This window comes from Microcebus murinus, chromosome 18 (assembly GCF_040939455.1).
Source record: "Microcebus murinus isolate Inina chromosome 18, M.murinus_Inina_mat1.0, whole genome shotgun sequence".
NCBI classification, from domain to species: domain Eukaryota; kingdom Metazoa; phylum Chordata; class Mammalia; order Primates; family Cheirogaleidae; genus Microcebus; species Microcebus murinus.
The window spans coordinates 59,991,665-60,012,195 of NC_134121.1; the positions used below are offsets into that span (position 1 = coordinate 59,991,665).

Below are 20,531 nucleotides of genomic sequence, written 5' to 3' on the forward strand. Positions count from 1 at the left end.
TTGGGATCAGCCGTGCCACTGGAAAGTGGCTGTTTCCTTGTTTCAGGTCACCAAAATGCCAGCACACATGCTAACTCAGGAGACGGGGGCCACCTCATCTCATCTTCAGATGAGGAGTCTGGTGCCCCTCGAGTCTCGCGACCCAAACACGCCAGCTTTCCCAGGCAGGTGGACGTGCCTTCACCTCGGCCTCGACTAAACGTTGCCCACCTGTCTTCCAGTGCCGGGTCTGGGGTGCCTCCCTGGCCCGCACTGCTCTCCTGTGTCACATCACAGTGACTTCTCGTTTCATTTGTTGCTCCCCGTCCCCCGGCCCCTGCCCCATCCCTTCCCTCTTCCATCCTCGCAGAAAACAAAGCAAAACAGAAAAGTCTGAATAACCCATGAGTGCAACGTGAGTCAGGCCCCTGCTCTCTCGGGGGGGAATTCTATTAGGGACGTGGGTGTCTTTTGGGAAATCTGGCTGCTCTCAGGCTGTGGGGAAAAATGAAACGGAAAGAAGCTAGACAACCCGCAGTCACTCCAAGAATGGATCCTGGGGCTTCTTTTCCGTGTTAAACTTCCCACATCGAGGGGTTCTAGGTCTGGAGAAATTGTTTGTGAGATGAGAACGCTTCTCTTGCAAAGTAGCCAAAATTGACACCCCCAAGACATCCACTTTGAATTTGCCTTAGAGGGGTGGGAAGTCCTTGAATGCTGGTGGTGTTGCCATTGTTTTCTCCCCAAAACATCCTAAAAGGACCTGGCTTGTGTGGCCGTGGCAGACATTCAACCCAGGAGGCCCACATAGGAGCCTCCTTTTACTATCGTGAGTCACGGGGTGCCCCTTCTCACTCGGGTTAGTGGCAGGGGAGCGAGGGACCTGCTGACCACATGCAGAGACACCGAGTCAGGGAGCATCGGGACTGGGGTCGGCAGAGGGGTGGAGCCCCACCTCTGTCCCCGAAGAACTATGTGGGCGGATGATTTAACTTCTCTGAGCCCCGTCCCCTTCCTCTGCAGACAGGGGTGAGAACCGAGTTAAGAGGACTGACTCAAGTCCACGGTGTCTGACAACACCCCGCCCGCGCGGCTCGCCTTTCCGGGGCAGGACCCCCCGGCGGCGCTCACTTGACGGCGTAGGTCATGCGGTCGGGCCTCATGCAGCGCACCATGCAGAGCTTCTGCAGCGCCGTCTTGTTCTTCCACTCCTTGGGGAAGATCTCCTTCTCTGGGGCCTCCGACTCCACGAGCTTTTTCCACCGCTTGGCAGATCCTTCAATGTCATTGTCCAGGTTTTTGAACTCGTCCATCTCCGAGAGGGCCTGGGGCAGACGCAGTGGTCCATGAGACTCTTCCCACGCCCCACCGCCCCTGCCACCTTCCCCAGAATGTTCCTTTACTCAATTCCGTAAGGAGTGGCCATTGCCTTAGGGGGAATCCAGGACTCTGGGATGAGAAAGCCCAGCGGCTGGGAGCCTCCTTGGGAGGGATCTAATCTAGGGGCAGGAGCTCGCCTCCCAGCTGTGAGGCGTCTGAAGGGACTCGTGGCTGCTTCTCTCGTGGTCTCTGGGAACAGGGCCATGCTATCCCAGAGGACCACCCTATTCAGGGCTTTTTGAACAGAGCCATTGAAACCCGAGGGTCCCTCAGAGCGTGTGTCCACGAATCCGAGCCTTAGCACGTTGCACTTGGCTGGCCCGGGGACGAGGGGGTCCCGGGGAGGAGGAGGGAGCCGGGAGGAGCTGGGTGTGGGGGGACACGCCCCGGGCCTGTGCTGGCTCCTGGAGGGTGCCGCTGTGTGCTGGCTGTGCGCAGGCTGGCCGCAGGGACCGAGCAGATGTCACAATCCCGCAGGAAAGCAGAGCAGCCAGCCCGTCCTGGCCGCCATCCCTATCTCTGGGGCCTCCTCGCTTCACTGGATTTTACGGGCCTGTGGCGCCTCGTAATCTGGCCTTGTAAACATCCTCCGCGTTAGCCGGAAAGGCTCCGCCGCGGGGAGAGGACACAGTGTTCAGTCTGAGGACGGACCTTGATCCCGCCCCAGCCTTGGTGCTGCAGGAAGTCCACCGGCGAGACGACCCCGGCCTTGAAAGGAAACCGCAGGAGAAAATCCAGCTCCACGGGGTTCAGCTCCTTCTTCATGGACAAGACCTGAGGGACACAAGGCTGTCACACGCTTGGGGCAGGGCAGCAGTGTGCCAACAGCCCCAGGGGATGCTGCACTGCCCTGCCCTTTTGGGCTGAGGCAAAACTTTGTCTTCACTTTGTCGTGTTTTTAAAATTGTGGTGAAGTCATCTAACGTATAATTTGCCACTTTAACCATGTTAAAGTGTATAATTCAGTGGCATTTCATACATTTGCAATGTTGTGCAACTACCACCTCTCTCTAGTTCCGGAACTTTTTCATTGCCCCAGAAGGGACTCCCCCCCCTTCCATTAAGCAGTCACTGCCCACCCCACCCGCCACCCCGGGCCCTGGCAACCACTAATCTGCTCTCGTCCCTCTGGATTTGCCTGTTCCGGATGTTTCGTACAAATGGGATCTTATAGCGTGTGCCTTTGGCATGCGGCTTCTGTCGCTGAGCGTGAGGTTCATCCGTGTATCAGAACTTCACTCCTTTCTAAGGCTGAGCAATAGTCCCTTCCTGGACATGCCACCCGTGTCCCCCCGTCTGCAGGTGGACGGGGGCTGTGCTGGCGCAGGGAGTAACATTGCTGCGAGTGTCCATGTGCAGGAATCTGTTTGGACGCCTGTTTCCGAGCCCTCTGGGTATGAACCCAGGAGGGGAATGGCAGGTCATATTCTATGCCATCTGTCACTGTGCACGCCAGCTCCCTGGACCTCCCGCAGGCAGGGCGGGCCGCATTGGGCAGCAAGCACGGCGCCCTGTCTCAGGTGGGCTGGTGGGCACTGCTGTCTCCTTGGTCAAGTGCCCAAGACCCCTTTTTCAGACTCTGGAGTTTCTCCGGGTCAGACGGTTTCATTTGGTCAAACAAAAAGTTCTGTGGGCCTCAAGAGAAGGCTTTGTGCCCTAAAGATCATGGGGATCACCGAGGAATTCTTCTCCGCATGGAGAAGAACCCACAATGGACCTCTGACCCAGACATTCAGAGATAAAGGAAACCTCCTTAATTTGCACCCCATCAGCCGGGCGCGGTGGCTCACACCTGTAATCCCACCACTCTGGGAGGCTGAGGAGGGAGGATCTCTTGAGCTCGGGAGTTTGAGATCAGCCTCAGCAAGATCGAGACCCCATCTCGACTAAAAATAGAAAAAAATTAGCTGGGCAACTAAAAACATACAAAAAAAATTTAGCTGGGCATGGTGGCGCATGCCTGTAGTCCCAGCTACTCGGGAGGCTGAGGCAGGAGGATCGCTTGAGCCCAGGAGTTCAAGGTTGCTGTGAGCTAGGCTGACGCCACGGCACTCTAGCCCGGGTAACAGAGCGAGACTCTGTCTTAAAAAAACAACAAAAAAATAAATTGGACTCCATCAATCCAAAGTTTGAGATTGGATTGAAAGCTAGGTTTACAATGATTCCTAATCTTACCTATAAAATTCGTGTTTCCAGCCATACTGACGACAGTGTGAACAGCGCAGGGGGCTGAGCTGTGTCTGAACGTGTCTCCCAGAAAGCGCGTGTTGGCAAGTCAGCCCCCAAGGCAGCCGTGTCGGGGGTGTGGCCCAGCGAGCGGAAGGATGGAAGCTGTGACTGGGGGCCTGGGTTTGCTGTGACCGGGGAGTCTGGCCTCCTCTGTGCTCTCTGGCACCCTCTAGCCTTTTGTCGTGGGACAGTGCAGCAACGAGTCTCTCTCGCCAGTTGCCAGCACCTTGATGTGGGATTTCCTAGGCTCCAGGACCGTGAGAAATAAACTTCTGCTGCTTATACATGGCCCAGTCTCGGGTATTTTGCTGCGGCACCGCAGAACGGGCTGAGGCAGGCTGTGTAATCGATTTAAGGGAACACAGCTCTTTAAATATTTCAGCAGGACCCTATCAACAGGGAACATTTGTCCACTGATACGTGTGTTGCCTAAGAAATATTACTCAGCATCCACCGCGGGCTAAGCACAAACGCAGGACTCGACCAGCACAATGTCACAAAACGGCATTTCTTTGTAAAATTCTGCCCAGCTGACCTCCTCTGGCCAGTGCTCCCCCTGGAACGCCCTTGCGCCTGCTTCCCTGACCCCGACTACGGGAGCCCCAGGCGTGCCCCACACGTCAGGCACCTCAAACTCTAGCTCTCCCGGGGTCTTGCTGAAACGCAGGTTTGTTGCCCAGAGCCCGGCGGGCCTGAGCGTCCGCATTTGCAGCAAGCTCCCAGAGGACGCCCACGCTGCTGGGCCACACGCAGACCATGCTTTGCGTGGCGAGGCCGCACGTTACCTGGAACGCAACTTGTGCCAGGAAGATGAGCTTGTCCCGCTCGAAGAGCCCCCGGGCCGTGTACATGTAGACGGAGTAGGTGATCTCGTCTGTGAGGTTGATCACGCGCTGCTTCACCTCGTCGGCGGGGGTGGTCTTCAGGATGGCTTTCTCGAACACCACGTTGAAGGCCTGGGGAGGCGGCCGTGGAGCCCTGGTGGCCTCTGGTTTATTTTGACTGTGGGTTGGGGGGGTCTCCAGGGGAAGAGCAGGGTGCAGGGACCAGCCGAGGTGCTCCCCAGGGGAGCTGGCGCTGCACAGATGCGGAGCCCTAGCCCCCTCGCCCCGTCCGCCCTCAGAGGGTGGCCTGGCACTGCTCGACGGCTCCGCGGGCGCCAGGCCCAGCCCTGCAGCCCACCGCACGCGGCCTCACCTTGAGAGAGAACTGGTAGATGGGGTTGATCTTGTTGAGGTCGTTCAGGATGAAATACAGCAGGGACGCCCTCTCCGCGGCAGGCCGGTAGCTCTCTCGTGCCTCGTTGATTTTAACTTCTGTGATTTTTGCCTCTTGTACCTCAAAACACACAAAAGGGGTACGAGTGAAGCCGGCAGGTGGACACCACCGTGTGTAGCTGGGCCCAGCCCCATCCAGAGCCCTTGGCTCCCTTGGAAGCCACCATAGTGGCAGCAGGTGCTTTGGGGGTGCAGCCCGCACCCCTTCTCCCCGCCCTGAGTCTCCTCCCCTTCTCCCTGCCCTGAGTCTCCTCCCCTTCTCCCCACCCTGAGTCTCCTCCTCGGGCTCCTTTCCTCCCTGCTCACTGGAGGGGGACAGCTCAGCCCGTCCCCCCCTCCCCCGCCCAGGGCTGGTGGGAACAGCCTCGGAGGGCGGCGGCGTACCTTCTCCTCGATCTCGCTGGCCGTGTGCTTGGTGGTCTCCAGATTCTCCACCAAGGCGGTGTCTCCCAGAAAGTTCCCCGATGCGGCCGACAGACGGGCCAGGAGAGAATCCTCCAGCTCTTTCAGGACAATCTTAAATTCATTTTGAGACTTGGTGAGGTTGGCCTGCGGGGAAGCACGGTCGGTGAGCTCGCGGCCCCGCCCCAGAGCCGTGACACCACAGCGGAAAGGAAGCCGCCGGGCTCCTGGCCACCAGGCCTCCTGTCTCGGAGACTGCAGGGGAAGAACGGGCAGACAGGTGGGCCTGGGACTCCCCTGAGCCCACGTGTGTGGCCAAGACAGAGCACGGGAGTGGCCGGCAGCCGGGCCACTCCACAGGGCAGCACTTGGGAGCTTCGAGCCTGGGAAAGCTGCAGTGACTCCGTCCTGCGAGTGGAGCGGTCATGTGCTTTAGAATTAAACCTGGGAGCTGGATGAGGAGAGAGCTGGGGAAGAAGCAGCGACTCATTCTGTTGCACGAGAAGATGTGACTCAGTGGGATAAGCTGAGACACGCTCGGAGAGAAGCAACGAGACCCTCGGGGCTGGTGGCCGCTCACAGGGACCCCCACCAGCTCCTGCCTCCTGGGTGACCCGACACCGTTACCTTCAGCTGTTCTAGATCTGGGCGCTCTTTGGCCACCACAGCGGCCAAGAGCTGGTCCTCGAGGCCGTCCCTGGTGACCAGGAAGTTGATGAGGGTGCACTGAGCCTGCATCTCCGGCTTGTAGTGTGGGTTGAAGTACTTGGTGTGCAGGATCAGGCGGAAATTTGGGTGGTACTCCATCTCCTTGTCGCCAATCCTAATGAACCTGGATGACGGGAGAAAGGGTCAGAGGGGCTCTGCTGACCCAGCGGCAGCCACACAGCACAGCCACCTTCGCCCCAGCTCAGGGCCGTCCCCAGGCCGGGCTGCTGCCTTGAACCTCCTGGTCGCTGGAGGAGCACTGCGGGTCACCTCATCTGTCCCTCCTCTCTGGCCTGGGACTCGGGCCCTTCTAGAAGATGCATCGTCTCCTCTGGGTGGTTTGGTCTGGTCTCCGCAGCAGTGTTTGCTCACCTCTGCTGCACGCTGAGCTCACCTAGAGCCTTGACAGCCATGCCCATGACTCCAGTCCCTTCTGGAAATGTCCCAGGCTGGAACTGGGTCTGCTAACCCACCATGGGCTGTCACTTCTCTCTGGCTCCTGGCTCTACTCTCCTCCTCTTTTTCTGGTTGGGCTCACTTTAGGGGCCCCTGTATGACCCCACCCCTCGGCAGCTGCACTCATTCCGAGCCCTGCTCGGGGTCTAGGGCATCAGCAGCTTCACCTGCCACCTCTGCTCTGGGTCCCTGCATCCCTCCCTCTGCATTGTAAGGTGGCTCCTGTCAATTCTGACATTTACATTTTTAAAGTTGGTTTAACCGTTTTTATATGATAAAAGTAAAACAAGCTCAGCACATCAGCTGATGAGAAACAAAGTGTGGCGGATCCACACAATGGAACATTATTCTGCCATAAAAGTGAAGTACTGACGTGCCCTGCCACGTGCATGAACCGCAGAACCTTTATGCAAAGTAAGAAGAGCCAGACACAAAAAGGCACACACTGTGTGATTCTGCCTACATGAAACGTGCAGAACAGGCAAATCCATGGAGACAGAAAGTAGATCAGTGGTTGCCAGGGGCCCAGGCGGGAGGGGTATGAAGAGTGATGCTGAATGGGGTGGGGTCTCCTTTTGGGGTGGCGACAACCTTGTGGAACTAGACAGGTGACAGCTGCACAACCCTGGGAGTGTACTAGGTGCTCCTGCGTAGATGCTGCAATATGCCTAACTTTAGGTTATGGGAACTTCACCCGAATTTTAAAAAGGTAATAATATAGTGCCAAGATTTGCAAAATGCGTACGAACAGAAAGAAGAAAAACGTCACCATTAAGGACTGCCCTCTGGAGCTGACCACTAGTAAAACGCTGGTGTATTCCTGGCGGGGTCCAGCCCCTGTCCCAGCCTTTCCACACCCGGCACTACTTCCCTAAGGCTGATGCTCACCAGGGAAGGTGCTCACCTGGATTAAACCTCAAGGGCGGAAACAACTACTCACCTTCCCTTTTTGATCGTGTTCCTGCCCAGTAAAGGATCCAGCACGGGGTCCACAGTTTCCCCGATGTTCTCAATCAGCAAGGTGTCCCCTTCTGAAATGGCCTGCTCAATGATGTCCAGGTAGCTGCAGGCACGGCACAGGAGCCACTCAGCAAGATGGCCCAGTGAGGACGGCACACCTGCCGGGCAGCCCTCCCTCTTGAGCCAGGTGGTGCCAGAGGGAGGTGCCCCGGGAGCCCCAGGCTCGCTGCTCCAGCAGCTCATCCTTTCCGGAAAGGAGCTGAAGGGCTTCTTTGTGAGCCACCCGTGGTGTGCCGGGCGTGGCGGTGGGAATGGGAGCAGCTCTGAGCAGCTTCGCGGCTGCAGAGGCAACACTTTCTCATCCCCGCTGCATCTCATTTTCCAGCCACGGTTTCTCACGTGTGATGAGAAAAGAAACCACACGGACCAGGAAAGCGGCCAGCAAGTGCCAGGCAGGGTGCAAGCCCAGGTGGTGAGCCTGGGCCTGGTTCTTCCTTGCAGGAGAGCAGGTGATGGGGGACAAGGATGGGGGAAGAACTCGAGTTTAACATCCTTACTACCGTGCTGTTCCCCAGGGCCGGATATTTAAACCTGTGGGCTAGTGCTCGCATTCGTGCAGGGCCCATGGTGCGTTTGCAAGCCCAGGGGGCCCAGTGGCTGCCTTCAGCCCGTTCTGCTGCCCTCACGCACCTCTTCTGGCCCAGGCGGATGGCTTTCAGTTCACTCCCATATTTGGTTTTGATCCACTTGATTCCTTGAAGCTGGGCGTCCACGATCAGGGGCCAGCGCTCTGTGTTGCACAGGATGGTGGCGTTCTCAGTGGACATGCGGTCGCTGGGGAGGCCCTGGTTGTTCCAGGTGGCCACGTCCGCGTCGTCCGTCAGCAGGCTCAAGGGATCCAGGCCTTTCGTGATGGGGATGGGGACCTGCGAGGGAGGGCGCTCTTCTCAGGAGGGGCGGTGCGGCTTCACCGCTGCGGTTCGGCCGCATGTAGATGGCGGGACCCACCGGCCGGGTGACCTGGGTGGAGACGGCCGCTTGCCTCGCTCTGGGCGGGGCCGCTCGTAACTGGGCCGGCAGGGACGTCAGGAGCCGCAGCCCCACATTTCCCACGTGGTCAACGGGATCCTGCCTCTTACCTTTAAGTGCTGGATGTAAGGAATCCAAAATTTCTCTATCAGCTCGTTTCGGTATTTCTTGGTGAAGTAGCCCACGTAGGAGACGAAAGCGGAGATGAGCAGGACGTCCCCGCACAGCGTGACCCCCTGCTTCTTGAAGCTCTCCACCGACTCGGCCCAGCGGACGTTCTCCGAGGCTAACCCCCCCACCAGCCTGGAGCAGGAGTAGAAGACAAAACGCATTTGCCCAAGCGAGGGGGTCAGACGAGACCAATCCTCCACCTTTGAATGCCTGTGAGTCTTCAGAGTTTCAAGTCTGCACTTGGCCTGGTGGCTCAATGATGAAAATGCTTGTGGGAGTTTTGGGGAGACAAAAATAATGCTTTCTGGAGGTCCCTGGGAACACCACCCTTCCCTTCCCCAAGTCGTCTATGCCCGTGTCGATGGTACTGTCTACACTGACATTATTTGATCGTTGCTCTCCATGCGGGTGACGCGGCCTGAACGTAACCGAGCACCTGCTCGGCCAGCAGGTGGTGGAGCCCAGGAGGGGACCATGGTGGCACAGGACAATGTGGCATGCAGAGGGGACCTGGCCCTGCATGGAGTGGGGTCTTCAGGGCGTGCATTGTGCCTCTCAGGCTGTCCCTGACCCTAGACGGCATGATGTATTTCTGGAACGTCCGGATTGCCCGGTTAGGCCCACCGAGGTCTGTCTGTGGCCATCTGAGCAGCCCTTGCTTCCCAGTGACCTGGAGACCACTTTGCTTTCCTTGGCAGGTGAGGTCAGGCCCACGGTGGGGGGGGGGAGAGGGGACGTCTGCACCAGCCCGGAGGCCAGACTCAGGCAGCCTGGGCCTCTCCTGGGGTTCCCATGTCACACTGACCACTGGCCAGTCGGTGGCCAGCCCATGGGGAGGAGAAAACACAGCAAGCCAGGCCCGGCACCGATGCCACCCTGCGCCCTGCCAAGGCCCCCGGCGCTCGCTCGTGGGAATGGGAAAGGCAGGCTCTGAAGCCGCGCCCCAGTGTGACAGCCTCGAGCCCCCCGACTCCTGAGCCTGCGGCCAGTCTGCTCTGAGGTGTGGTGCGTGTAAAATTCACACGGGTCGCGGGGGCTCAGGATGAAAGTGAGCACGCGACATATCTGATTGGTAATTTTAATACTGATTACATTTACATGTTGAAATGATAATATTTTGGCTATCTGGGGTTAAAATATATGATTAACATTAATTTCACCTGTTTCTTTATACTTTTTTTAATGTGGCTACTGGAAAAGTTCAAATGACAGGTGCAGCCCACATTCTACTCCTAGCAGGCAGCGCCGCCCTAGGCCCCAAACCCGTGACAGAAACTGTGAAGTGGGTGTGTGCTGGCCGTGCAGGGACCCTGGGAGCCCCCGTCACGTCAGGGGTGACAGTGGGTTCTCTCAAGTGCTGCATGAGGCAGGCCCCTCGGGACACAGTGTCCCGGGCAGGTCTGGGTTATTTGGAACCCTATACTGCAACAGGTCACGTTTCCTGAAGGTCGCCGAGTGCGTAGGAGGAAGAGGTTTGCACTCAAAAAGTGAAAGCTGCAACGTGGCCCCTTCCTCTTCCTCCTAAGGCTGCAGCGTGGGCTTGTGCCTTTCAGGGGGTCTGAGAGGAGGGAGGGAGGGCGTGGGAGGGTCTGCTACCTGTTAGCCAGCGAGATCACCCTGTTTGTGGCGTCGGCCTCTTGCTGGCACTTGATTTTCTCGGCTGTTGCTTTCTCGAAGGCTGAGGTCAGGTTGCTCAGGTTGGCATTGAGTTCCTGGAGGAACAGTTGGAAAGGTCCTGGGATAGCAGTGCTAGGCTGTTCCCTGCTGCAGTTCCCAGCACCCCTGGGAGCCGCGGCAGGGCCCAGCCCTGTGAGGGGCTCCCACGAAGGCCAGGAGCACCTGAACACGAGGGCCCCTCCCCTCGCCCGCGTTCCCCGTGCTGCTTAATAATTCCCGGCAGCGGCCGGGCCAGCCCATTTTAAACAGGGATACTGATTGGCAGCGTGAGCAAGTGGCTTTGCTGCTTCACAGGGGCCGGGGCGAGCCCGCACTCACGGCAATCTTGTTCTTGATCCGGGACAGCTTGTCTTGCGCCTCTGCCAGTTCCGCGTTGGCCTCCTCCAGGGCCTGCCTCTTGGGGGCCACGTCGCAGTAGACCTCGTAGAAGCGCACGATGTTGATGCACCAGGAGCACAGCCCCGCCGCGGCCGTGGACTTGGAGCGGATGAACTCGGGGTCAAACGTTGGGTTGCCTTGGTAAGGCCTGGCAGGGGAGCACCAGATAGCCAGCGTCACCCTGCCGTATTCCGAGGTAACACGCCCAGAGAGGCTGAGCACCTCGCCCGAGGCGGCACAGCTCTGATGGGGCAGTGCTCTACTCTGCCACTCCCACGGCCCCAGGCGGCATTGCCCCATTTCCTAAGATGGGCACCGGGAGGCCACAGTGACAAGGCTATAGGGACGAGACGTGTGAGAGATGACGTTGCGGGTGTTACTCTCTGGGGGGTGTCACAGTGACCAGGAAGGGCGCGCCCATCGGTGTAGCTCAGACCCTTTGGAAGCTAAACATGACGACAACATCATTAAATATGACTAATGGAACTATTGGTAGAAAGAAATTTGAATGGGTAATTCAGGGTATTAATTGAAAAGCAATTTCAATTCAGGTTGGGAATACAGCCCGTGGTTTCTTGCCCTGGCCTATGTTACGCTTTGTTCAGCCTAATATGAAAATGAGTCTGTATCCCTTGGACACACACCAAACGGTGTGGGATGGTGGCAGCCCTGAAGTTTGCAGGTGACAAGGAGAGGACATTCATTGAGGCGTCATTTATAATAGCAAATGGAAACAGCCTACACGCTCAACAAAGCAGGAAGAGTTGGACTCATCTACAGCGAGATTGCGCAAAGGTTAAGTCGAGCTCATGAAGTGTGTTAGTAACAGGGAAAAGTGGTTCCCTCCAACAATGTCAAGTGGAAAGTCAAAGCAGAACAAATGGCCGTGTATATACAGTATTATTACAACCATGAAAAAGGTTTTAGAAACAGACTGAAAAGAAACACACCAAACGTTGACAGCGGCCACGCCCTGGAGGCAGGTCTGCAGCACGGTCCTGCTTTTTCTCTCTCACGTTGCGCTATTCTGTGTTTGCCAAGTATTTCCAGTATCCAACCCTCCTGCTCCCTGGAGGAGCTGGGAGCTACGGGGGCCCCAGCTTTGGTTGCTGGGCTCGGGGGTGTGGCCCTCCGCCTCAGTCGGGGTCGAGAACCCTGAAATTGGGCTGCCAGGGGATGGCCAGCAGGGAGCCCCATGGTGGGGAATGGGCCTAGAGCACTTACAGAGTGGGGTGCCTCAGTGACATTTATGGGTAAAAACTGGAGTCCCTGTGACATCCTTCCCAAGTGCCACGGCCCACCCCAAAGGGAGCCCCTGCCAGCCCTGTGGGGCATCCTTCCAGATACGGGACTTTTGCAGTCGGACCAGTGGAAAGGAGGAGAGATGCATGCCAGAGCCTTACTGTGTGTGCATATATGCACGTACACGTGTGTGCACATGCATGTACACTCTGTATGTGTACACACGCACGCACACCGCATCCATGTGTACATGTGTACGTGTGTGTGTGTGTGTGTGGGGGCCCAGCCGGCCTCGCTCAGTGACCTGTGACTTGAGGGTGTGGCTTGAGGGTGTCCCACTGCCGTGCAGTCTGCCGCGTGTTCGGCCATGTGCTTTGGCCCCAGGTGTGGGGTGGGGAGGGGCTGCTGAGGTTTCAGCCCAGGCCGCAGGGCCCGGGGCAGCCCATGCCACGGGGCGCGGCCAGATTTGCCCGGAAGGTCGCCCACCGCCTTTGGGGCTCCACCTTCCTTCACGGAGCCAAGGCCCCACCCCCACCCTGGCGAGCACACATCTAGGGGCTGGTCGCTGCGGGAGAAGATTCCGGACCCTGTGGCGGCTGACGTGAGGACGACTCGGCGGGAGCCCCTCGAGGCTCGGCCGCGCGACTCACTTGAACGCCTTCAGGCAGGCCTCGGGGATGTGCTCCTTGTCGAACCTCTTCAGGGAGTCCAGGAAGGTGTCCACTTTGCCCATCATGATCTTCGCGGCCTTCCAGCTCTTGTCCTTGGGGATCTTGCCCCCGGGCGCCGTCAGGATCATGACGGCAGCCGTGACGTTGACCACGGCGTCTGGGGGCGACCCGAAGGACTTCAGCTCCGTCAGGTTGTTCTGCGAACAGCGGGGGGCAGTGGGGGTTAGGCTGGGCCCTCGGCGAGGGCCCCGAGAAGCCGCCGTGGGCGAGTCACCCCTTACGGCGACTGCCAAGGTTGTGTCCTCCTCCACTCAGGTCGGGGCCGTCCCCTTCCCTTCCGTCCGCTCCTCACCTTATTCAGAGTATCGAGCGCTTCCTGCGCGGCCAGCAGGGCCGGCTCTGCCTTGGCCAGGTCTGTCTCACAAGCCTTTTGCTTCTCGGCGACGTTCTGGAAGGAAGCCGGACGGGGGCGTGTGCACGTGTAGGGCAGCAGCGAGGGGGTGCGGAGGGCGTGGGCCCGTCTCCCCACCTGCAGCCCAGGCCCCAGCGGGTCTGGTCTGAGCTCTTGCTGGGCGCGCCCCTCGCCGACAGCCCCGTGTGAGCCGAACTGGCCGCTGCCTGGAGCCGCCTCTCCCCCGCCCTGCCCCCTCCTCTCCCTCCCGTCGGCCGGAGCTTCCAGTCCAGGGGCCACCCAGACCAGCCACTGGCCCGGAGATCTTACTGTCTCTGGGACCATCGTGTAATCCCCCAAATGGTACATTTCAGAGAGTACAGCCCATCCTCCCTTTAAGGAAGTAAGAACATCCTCATTCACTTGCCACTTCATTTACTCACTCGAGAGATGGCAGTTAATTACTGTGCGTTCTGAACTTAAACAGGTCCAAAAGCGATGAAGACGTTTCCCCCAAGTGGCACTTCTCAGCCTCGGCCACCCACCAAAACCACTGAGCATCCCATCCCCCCCGCCCCCTGCCTGTGACATCCTGTCCTCTGGGGGTCCCGGAGCAGCAAGTCTGAGGACCAGGGCTCCGGGGGGTCTTCTCAAGCCCTCACGTGCTCACAGACACTGGCACCGTGTTAAAAAGCAGGCCCCGCCGGGCAGAGCTGGCCGTGGCCTGAGAACCTGCATTTATCACCCGTTCCCCTGCTGCCGCCACTGGGGCCTGGGGGCAGCACTTCCAGGAGCTCGGCCGTAGGGGTGGGCATTTCTCCCAGCAAAGCCAGCCCTGAGCCGGGGCCCTGCACCCAGGAGAGACTCCCTCCTTCCGGGGTCCGCTGGTTTGGGAAACTCGCCCTTGTGTGCAGGTCTCGGCCTTCCCCGGGCCTGCGGGAGCCCGGCAGGCAGGGCAGGGCAGCAGCCTTCGCCTACCTTGTTGATCACCTCGACCTTCACCTCCTCCTCATCGGCGATTGCTTTCTCCTTGCTGACCTTCTCGGTCTCCACGCCGACCACCTGGATCAGCTTATCTGCGTTCTCGTTCTTCTGCTTGAGCTCGGCCTCCTGGATCGCCAGCTTGGCTTTTAGATCGTCCACCTGGGGATGGAGAGGCCAAGGGATGGGCACGCTGGGGCCGCGGCCGACAGGCCACCCTCCGCCGGTGGGACGGGGGCCACGGCAGGTGGCTTTGAGGAGCCTTTTCAGTGTCTCTGAGAGAAGCGTTTACTGAGCACACAGGGCCACAGACGGCAGACGCTTTCCCAGCACTCAAAGGGTTGGCAGTGTAGGTGCCTGGACAGAAAAAGCCAACCGAGTCACAGCATTGAGGAGTCAGGGAGGCCAAGGGGCGCTTGGGCTGGTGGGAGAGTGGCAGGGAGAGCTTGGGGGCGGGGTCCAAAGGCCCCCGAGGAAGCAAGTGCGATGCCCCAGCTTGTCCGCAAGTCAGGCAGGGAGGAGATGGGTATTTACTGGGCTCCCAAGATGAAGAAGCAGGGACTGCATCACGGAGGATGTTTAAGGCTGGGCAGAACGCTTAAAAATCAACACGGTGTGACAGGAAGGACGGAGGAAGCTTTCTGAGCTGGGCACCGTGGTGTGAGTGGCATTTAAGAATGGATGCGCTTTCACCGACTGCGTTGAGCTCGAGAACCAGGTGTCACCTAGGCAGGCGAGGCACCATCCCTTGCAAAGCGCCCGCCGTGCAAACCACACGTGCAGGCGAGGCCTGTCTACTTTAAACACGTCGCAGCATGCGTGCCGGCCCCGTCCGGGCTAGGTGCGCACGGTTCTCGAAGGCAGGAGTCACGCTCGCCTTACTTAACGTAGCGCCAGCCCCACATACGACCAGCCCCCAGGGAAGCCCGTGACAGCCCAGGCACCTGCGCGGGCGGGCGGCGCCCCTACCTGGGAGGCCGTGCTCTGCAGCTTCATCAGCCCGTTCTCCAGACGCTCGATTTTGGCAACCAGCTCCATCCTCTTCTTGGACAGCAGGTTCTGGTACAGTTTGATCTGCTCCAGGAAGGTTTTGGGCGTGGTGTAGTTATAGCGCCTCTCAGTAGCCAGGTACACCTTGGACATCTCGTTGACGGTGGTGTGCACGTAGGACATGAAGAGGCTGATGGAAGCCTTGACTTCCGGCTACAGGGGTGAGAAGACCCGTCATCCCCATCCTGTACGACCCCTTCCCGCCAGGGACACAGCGGAGCTTCTCATCACCGTCTCCCTCTGGTGCGCACACACACACACACACGCACGCATGCATGCGCACACACACACACGCGCACACACACACATGCATACCTGGGAAAGCACAGGGCTGGGAATGTTGTCACGCCCTGGGTGATTTGGCAAACTTCTACTGTGAGTTTCCTACATCGAGTCCTGGGACTTCGTACCTCTTTTCCAGCCCGCCTGGACACTGGGTGTTTTGCCCCAGAAATTGTCCGAGCGATATTAATTTAATTCGGGGTACTTTGGAAACTAATTAACCCGTCTACCACACACACTGCAGCACGTCCGCAGCGGCCCAGGCTCTGGGGCTGGTCCCCGCTCCCAGGAAGCCCCTGGAGGCACAAACCGGCGCCCGGACGGGCCCTCTGAACTGCGGGGCTACTGGGAACGTAAGTGACGCTCTGATGACAAGCAGGCTCTTTTTCCCATCTTTAAGAACTAGGGAAAAAAGCTAATTTCTGGTTTATTCTATCCCACTTTGTAACCAAATGTGCATTCAGGGTAACAAGACGTGGTGACGCGGCGTGGCCGAGCGTGGGCTGCCTGGCACTCGCACCGACTCGGGCAGGGCAGGGGCTGATGACCATTTCCAGGCCGGCAGTTAGCCCCCCCTGAACACAGGCACCATCTGTGGGAGGAGGTCAGCCTTGTCACGTCCCCGAGAAGGGCCGGGCAGAGTGACATTAGAGCCTGAGGCTCTAGGCAACCGTGTGCACCCTGTATACACCTGTCATGGTGAAAAAGGCTCTCCAATCAACGCTGGGGCCCACTCTGTCTAAGGCCATTTGTCATCAACCCTTCTGGATGGGCCTGGGGGGGCCTCGGCCTCGTGGGGCGGGGGAGAGCTCAGTGGAAACCACCCTTCCTGTGGCATACGTAGTGTGGCAGCACTGTGAAACAAGGACAACAGCCCGTCTTTGTTCACCATTTTGCCATTTTGTTGTGAGTTTTGTTCCCATCAATTTTGATTTTTAAAAATATTGCGTTAAAACATCACTTCTCGTGATTCCTGGGCGTTTTGGTGCCCCTTAAATGTGGCACCCAAGGCGGCTGCCTCACTCGGCTCCCCCTGGTCTCCGTGTCCTCATCCCCAAGCGGCCAGTCTCCTGTCCCTGTCCTCTGGGCTCCGTGAGCTCCAGCAGACGCGGCCGCGGAGACGCACCTGAATCCCCTCCGTTTCCTGCAGGAAGCGGGCGCTGACGGACACCAGGGCGTCCTCCGGCCACTCGTGGAACCAGTTGATGGCCGTGCAGTTAACCACCGCAGGGAACTTCCTCGCTCGCACGCGCAGGACGGAGCCCACGGGGGAGAAGCACAGGATCACCTGTGTGGGACGTGGGTGGGCGGTTACTGGGGACGGCAGCGCTGAGCCAAATCTGCCACGAGAAAGCTCGTCTGGGAAGCGACCCGCTCCGCAGGGCTCCGTGTCCGAACGTCTGCGGAGCTCACCCCGACTCTGGGCCGGAAGAGCGGTCCTTGCGTGGCGGTGAACCTGTGCTCACCTGACCTCATGACCCTCGCCAGGGCTGGGAGGGTGCAGAGGTCGGGAGGGGGAGCCCCAGTCCCTCCTGAAGTGGCCCCTGCCTCTTCACACAGGCTGGGCGAGGAAGAAGGGGGAAGGGGCATCCGCATTGGGCAGCGGAGACCCAAGGACAGAGTCCTTTCTGGGTGCCACAGGAATTGTCCCCAGAGACACGGAGCCTCCTCCAAGCCCCAGAGCAGTAGCTAATTCCCAGACAGCCGGGGGACTCCCTGGGACCCCAGCTGGAGAAGGTGCCCCCTGGGCTTTCTCTGGCTGGACTGGGACCTCCTTTCTCATGGACCCTCCGCCTCCAGGCTGTGGTTTGTCCGGGAGCCCCTGCCCCACCCCTGTACCTCCTGACAGCTTTCCGTGTCCGGTGAGGGACAGTCCCCTGACCCCCCGCACAGAGCAAAGACCTGAGTCCGTGGGCAGCGGGCTCCTGCAGCCCTGCCGTCGGGGGCCTACCTTGAGCTGCCGGCGCACTTTTTCGATGAAGAATTTCCAACACGCTTCCCGGGTGTCGGTCAGGCCGAGGGACTTGACCTGCGGCCGCATGGAGGAGATGATGGTCTCCAGCTCGTCCTCCGTGAACAGCCCGGGGATCTCCCCCGAGGCCAGAAGGTCGTTGATCAGCACCAGGAACTGCTCCTCGGCCACCTGGGAGTCTGTCATCAGGAACACGGAGGGCACGTTCTTCACGGCGGACTTTATGTACTGAGCGGCGAGGTCAATCTGGGCCAAACAAGGACATGCTCAGGGACTTGGCGGGAAGACGCTCGCTTAGGGGCCTCCTCCGAGACCACCTGGAGTGAGTGGACACCTGGGCTCGGCTTCGCGAGGGACACGCAGGGTCTGCGGGAGGAGACCCACGACCTTGAGGCTCGCGGCAGCCAAGAGTACAGCCCAGGTGTCGCCGATGGATGAACGGACACTCAAAATGTGGCCCGTCCACACGGTGGAACGTCATTCTGCCTTAGAAAGGAAGGAGGTGCCAACAGGGGCCACAACACGGGGGAGCCTCCAAGACATCACGCCAAGAGGAAAGAGGCTAGTCACAGAAGGACAAGCGTCGCACGATTCCACTCGTACGAGGTCCCCAGCGTAGTCAAATTCACAGGGACGGAAGGTCGAACAGGGAGTGCCAGGGCCTGGGGTGGGGGTGGGGGGTTGTTCCGTGGGGACAGGGTTGCAGCTGGGGAAGACGAGAAGGTTCCGGAGATGGTGGAGGTGGTGGGTGCACAGCAATGCAAGTGTGCTGGGTGCCGCTGACCTGCCATTAACAATGGTGAAATGGTACATTTTATGTTATGTGTGTTTTACTGCACACACGAAAAGGGGAAAAAAATAACCCTTAAATGGAAACCCTGAGAACAGCCGTCTCAGGCGCAGGCTTGGAGCGGGAGGCCCAGCCCCAGGAGGACATGAGTTCTCGGAGGGAGCCGTTCCCCCGTGCAGCAAACCTCCCTTCACACTCCCAGTAGGGTCTGAAGAAGTGGTGGGGGGCGCGGGGGCAGTGCCTTCCAGACAGCAGGTTGGATGGCGCAGCCGGCAGGCAGCGGGCCCCGCCTACGCGCACTGCCAGGAGAACTGCACAGGGCTTCCCTCCCGCAGGCTGGGAACGATCCCACAGAGAAGCCGTAAGTTCCAGTAAGCTGGGATTGTGAGCCGGGTTAGCCTGCAGAGGTGCAGGGTCCCGCGGGGAGAGCGGGCTCCGGGGGAGGCTGTGGCCCACACGGCAGTAAGGAACGGAGCTCAGTGGCTCCACTTGAGGGAAAGCGCCCTCGCCCTCGCTGGGTCCCGCCTGCCCTCCTCCTGCCCTCCTCCTGCCCTCCCGTTTGCTCTGACCCTCTGGCTCTCTCCAAGGAGAACTTGCTGTAGCCAGGACCACAGGGCCCCTTCTCTGCTGTGTCCTGCCTGGGACCTCTGCAGGCTTGACCTGTGGCCGACCCCACTGCCTTGGAGCCTGGTGCCACCTGATTGTCCTACGTGGAGTGGCCCTGGCCCTGCCCACCCGGCCGCTGGGCTGCCCGGGCTTCTGGCGGCCTCTGCCTCACCCTTCCTACTTCTCCCTGGCTCAGCCTGCTCCACTCCCGCCCTGCTCCTGCAACTTCTGAGCCCCCTGTGTCCGGCTGTGCACCAGCCATTTCCTCTGCGGGTCCCCCGCTGCCTCCGACGTGGCTGAGAGCCCGTGGCTGCTGCTGACCGCCCAGCCGCGTGGAGGGTGGTTGCCGCCTGTATCGAGGCATGGGTGAGGCTCAGCATGAACGGGGCATGTATCCCCTTTCTTTGGCTACAACACACTCAGCGGCACTTCTCCTGGCTGTAGCTACTGTCACTGCCGACAGAGAGGAAGGACCACGGAGCCGAGATCTGGAGGGATACGAGGGCATGGGTCGGGCGTGAGGTTGGCCTCTCGCTGTGACACCTTCATGAGAACAGCAGCAGCAGGTAACCTTAGCTCGGTGTCTGGTGGCCTCGGTGAGACGAGGACTGCCAGCCCTGTTCATCTCTGCCCGTACGTCCAAATCCACAGAAGCTACTTAATAAATGAAAACCGAGGACTGGTGCGAAGCTGCTTCGTGTCAGGGGTGGGGGACGAATCTCCAGGGCCTGTGCCTGGGAGCGAAATAATCCCGCCAAGACGGAAGCCCCCGGCGGACCTCACATGGGGGGTCAGGGACAAACCCTCACGAGGAGACAGAGCAAGGAAAAGGGCGCGGCTATGAACATAGACCAGTGCGACTCGCTTAGTGTAAACTAGGCAGCACCAGAGGACACCTGAGTGGACGAGGGGCATTCGGCGTGGAGACTCACCCCACGAGGTAACCCGAGAACCATGGAGACGGCCCCCCGCTGCCGTGGTCCGGAAGGCGGCCGCTGGGGATACCTAACTCAGGCAGACCTTCCCCTCAATGCTAGGATTTAACAGAGTCTGCTAGTCCCTTTGCATGAAGGGTAGAATCCACTGGGAGGTAGAGAACAGTGACCGCCAGGAGCAGAGGCTGTCCCTGGCACAGCCTCTCGACAGCCAGCCCCACCCCTGCACCCAGGGGTTGAGCTCCAACAGGGCTCCAGACCTGCCTGAGAAAGCCACCTGGCCGTGACTGCCTCCCGAGGGGCCGTGTGCTGCCAGGACGGTCCGCTTAGGGCCCGGCACCGTCCCAGCCCCGCAGGAGCAGCCCCGGCACCAACAGAGAGACAGGGCTGTGTAGCATGGTCCAATCAATTCAGGGCTAACCTCAAGCACTGCGATGATTTGTTTTGGACTAAGTGTTTGACTAGCACACAGTTCCCTGGGAGAGCAAATTTTCAGGAATAAGAAATCAATAAAAACCCTCAGAAGCATGGCTCGGGCATGGGAGACCTGCCTGTGCGAATGTTTATTTAATTAACTCAAAATGCAGCTGTCCGGAATCTCGGGCATGCACTGGACACCTGGGAATGGCTCTGAGTTCCCTCATCAGGAGGACAGGGGACAGCGCAGAGTGTCCAGTGACCGAGGGCGGGAATCTGGTCCCTTTGCCTTCATGACCCGTGTTGACTCTCTGGACTCAAAGCCACCGATTAATCGATACACACACTTTTCACCTTGGCCACCTGGACATGTGCACTGGCCCAAAGGTCCTCTGGCCTCTACTTTCTAAGATAAAAACCCTTTAGGTGCTTTTCGGGTTTCAGCTCGGAGGAGGCCAAGTTACAACTTTCCTCGGCCGTCCCCAATCTGGGTTCCCCTGACGCCAGCCGCCTAGGTTCAACCCCAACGCGATCAAAGCCGTGTACCC

General features: G+C 59.3%; 2 protein-coding genes and 1 pseudogene across 2 annotated transcripts in view; 2 read left to right on the forward strand and 1 right to left on the reverse strand.

Annotated features, from left to right (window-relative positions):
- The window catches only part of PGS1 (phosphatidylglycerophosphate synthase 1), a 57,925-nt gene extending 54,086 nt beyond the window's left edge, over window positions 1-3,839 (forward strand). Inside the window, exon 10 of the mRNA XM_075994821.1 lies at window positions 3,556-3,839. The gene's annotated coding sequence lies outside the window, so the exon portion shown is untranslated. The remainder of the gene's footprint in view (window positions 1-3,555) is intronic.
- Window positions 1-20,531, reverse strand: part of DNAH17 (dynein axonemal heavy chain 17) — a 101,723-nt gene that overhangs the window by 13,478 nt on the left and 67,714 nt on the right. The window contains exons 54-70 of the mRNA XM_020281208.2: window positions 17,215-17,481; window positions 16,390-16,551; window positions 14,901-15,134; window positions 13,929-14,093; window positions 12,912-13,007; window positions 12,539-12,756; window positions 10,587-10,794; window positions 10,188-10,303; window positions 8,531-8,723; window positions 8,082-8,317; window positions 7,372-7,494; window positions 5,895-6,099; window positions 5,250-5,414; window positions 4,786-4,926; window positions 4,374-4,544; window positions 2,011-2,133; window positions 1,111-1,304 (exon numbers count right to left, since the gene is read on the reverse strand). Coding sequence (XP_020136797.1) covers window positions 1,111-1,304; window positions 2,011-2,133; window positions 4,374-4,544; window positions 4,786-4,926; window positions 5,250-5,414; window positions 5,895-6,099; window positions 7,372-7,494; window positions 8,082-8,317; window positions 8,531-8,723; window positions 10,188-10,303; window positions 10,587-10,794; window positions 12,539-12,756; window positions 12,912-13,007; window positions 13,929-14,093; window positions 14,901-15,134; window positions 16,390-16,551; window positions 17,215-17,481 — 3,017 coding nt within the window. The remainder of the gene's footprint in view (window positions 1-1,110; window positions 1,305-2,010; window positions 2,134-4,373; window positions 4,545-4,785; window positions 4,927-5,249; window positions 5,415-5,894; window positions 6,100-7,371; window positions 7,495-8,081; window positions 8,318-8,530; window positions 8,724-10,187; window positions 10,304-10,586; window positions 10,795-12,538; window positions 12,757-12,911; window positions 13,008-13,928; window positions 14,094-14,900; window positions 15,135-16,389; window positions 16,552-17,214; window positions 17,482-20,531) is intronic.
- LOC142861889 (uncharacterized) overlaps window positions 17,666-20,531 on the forward strand; it is a 3,581-nt pseudogene continuing 715 nt past the window's right edge.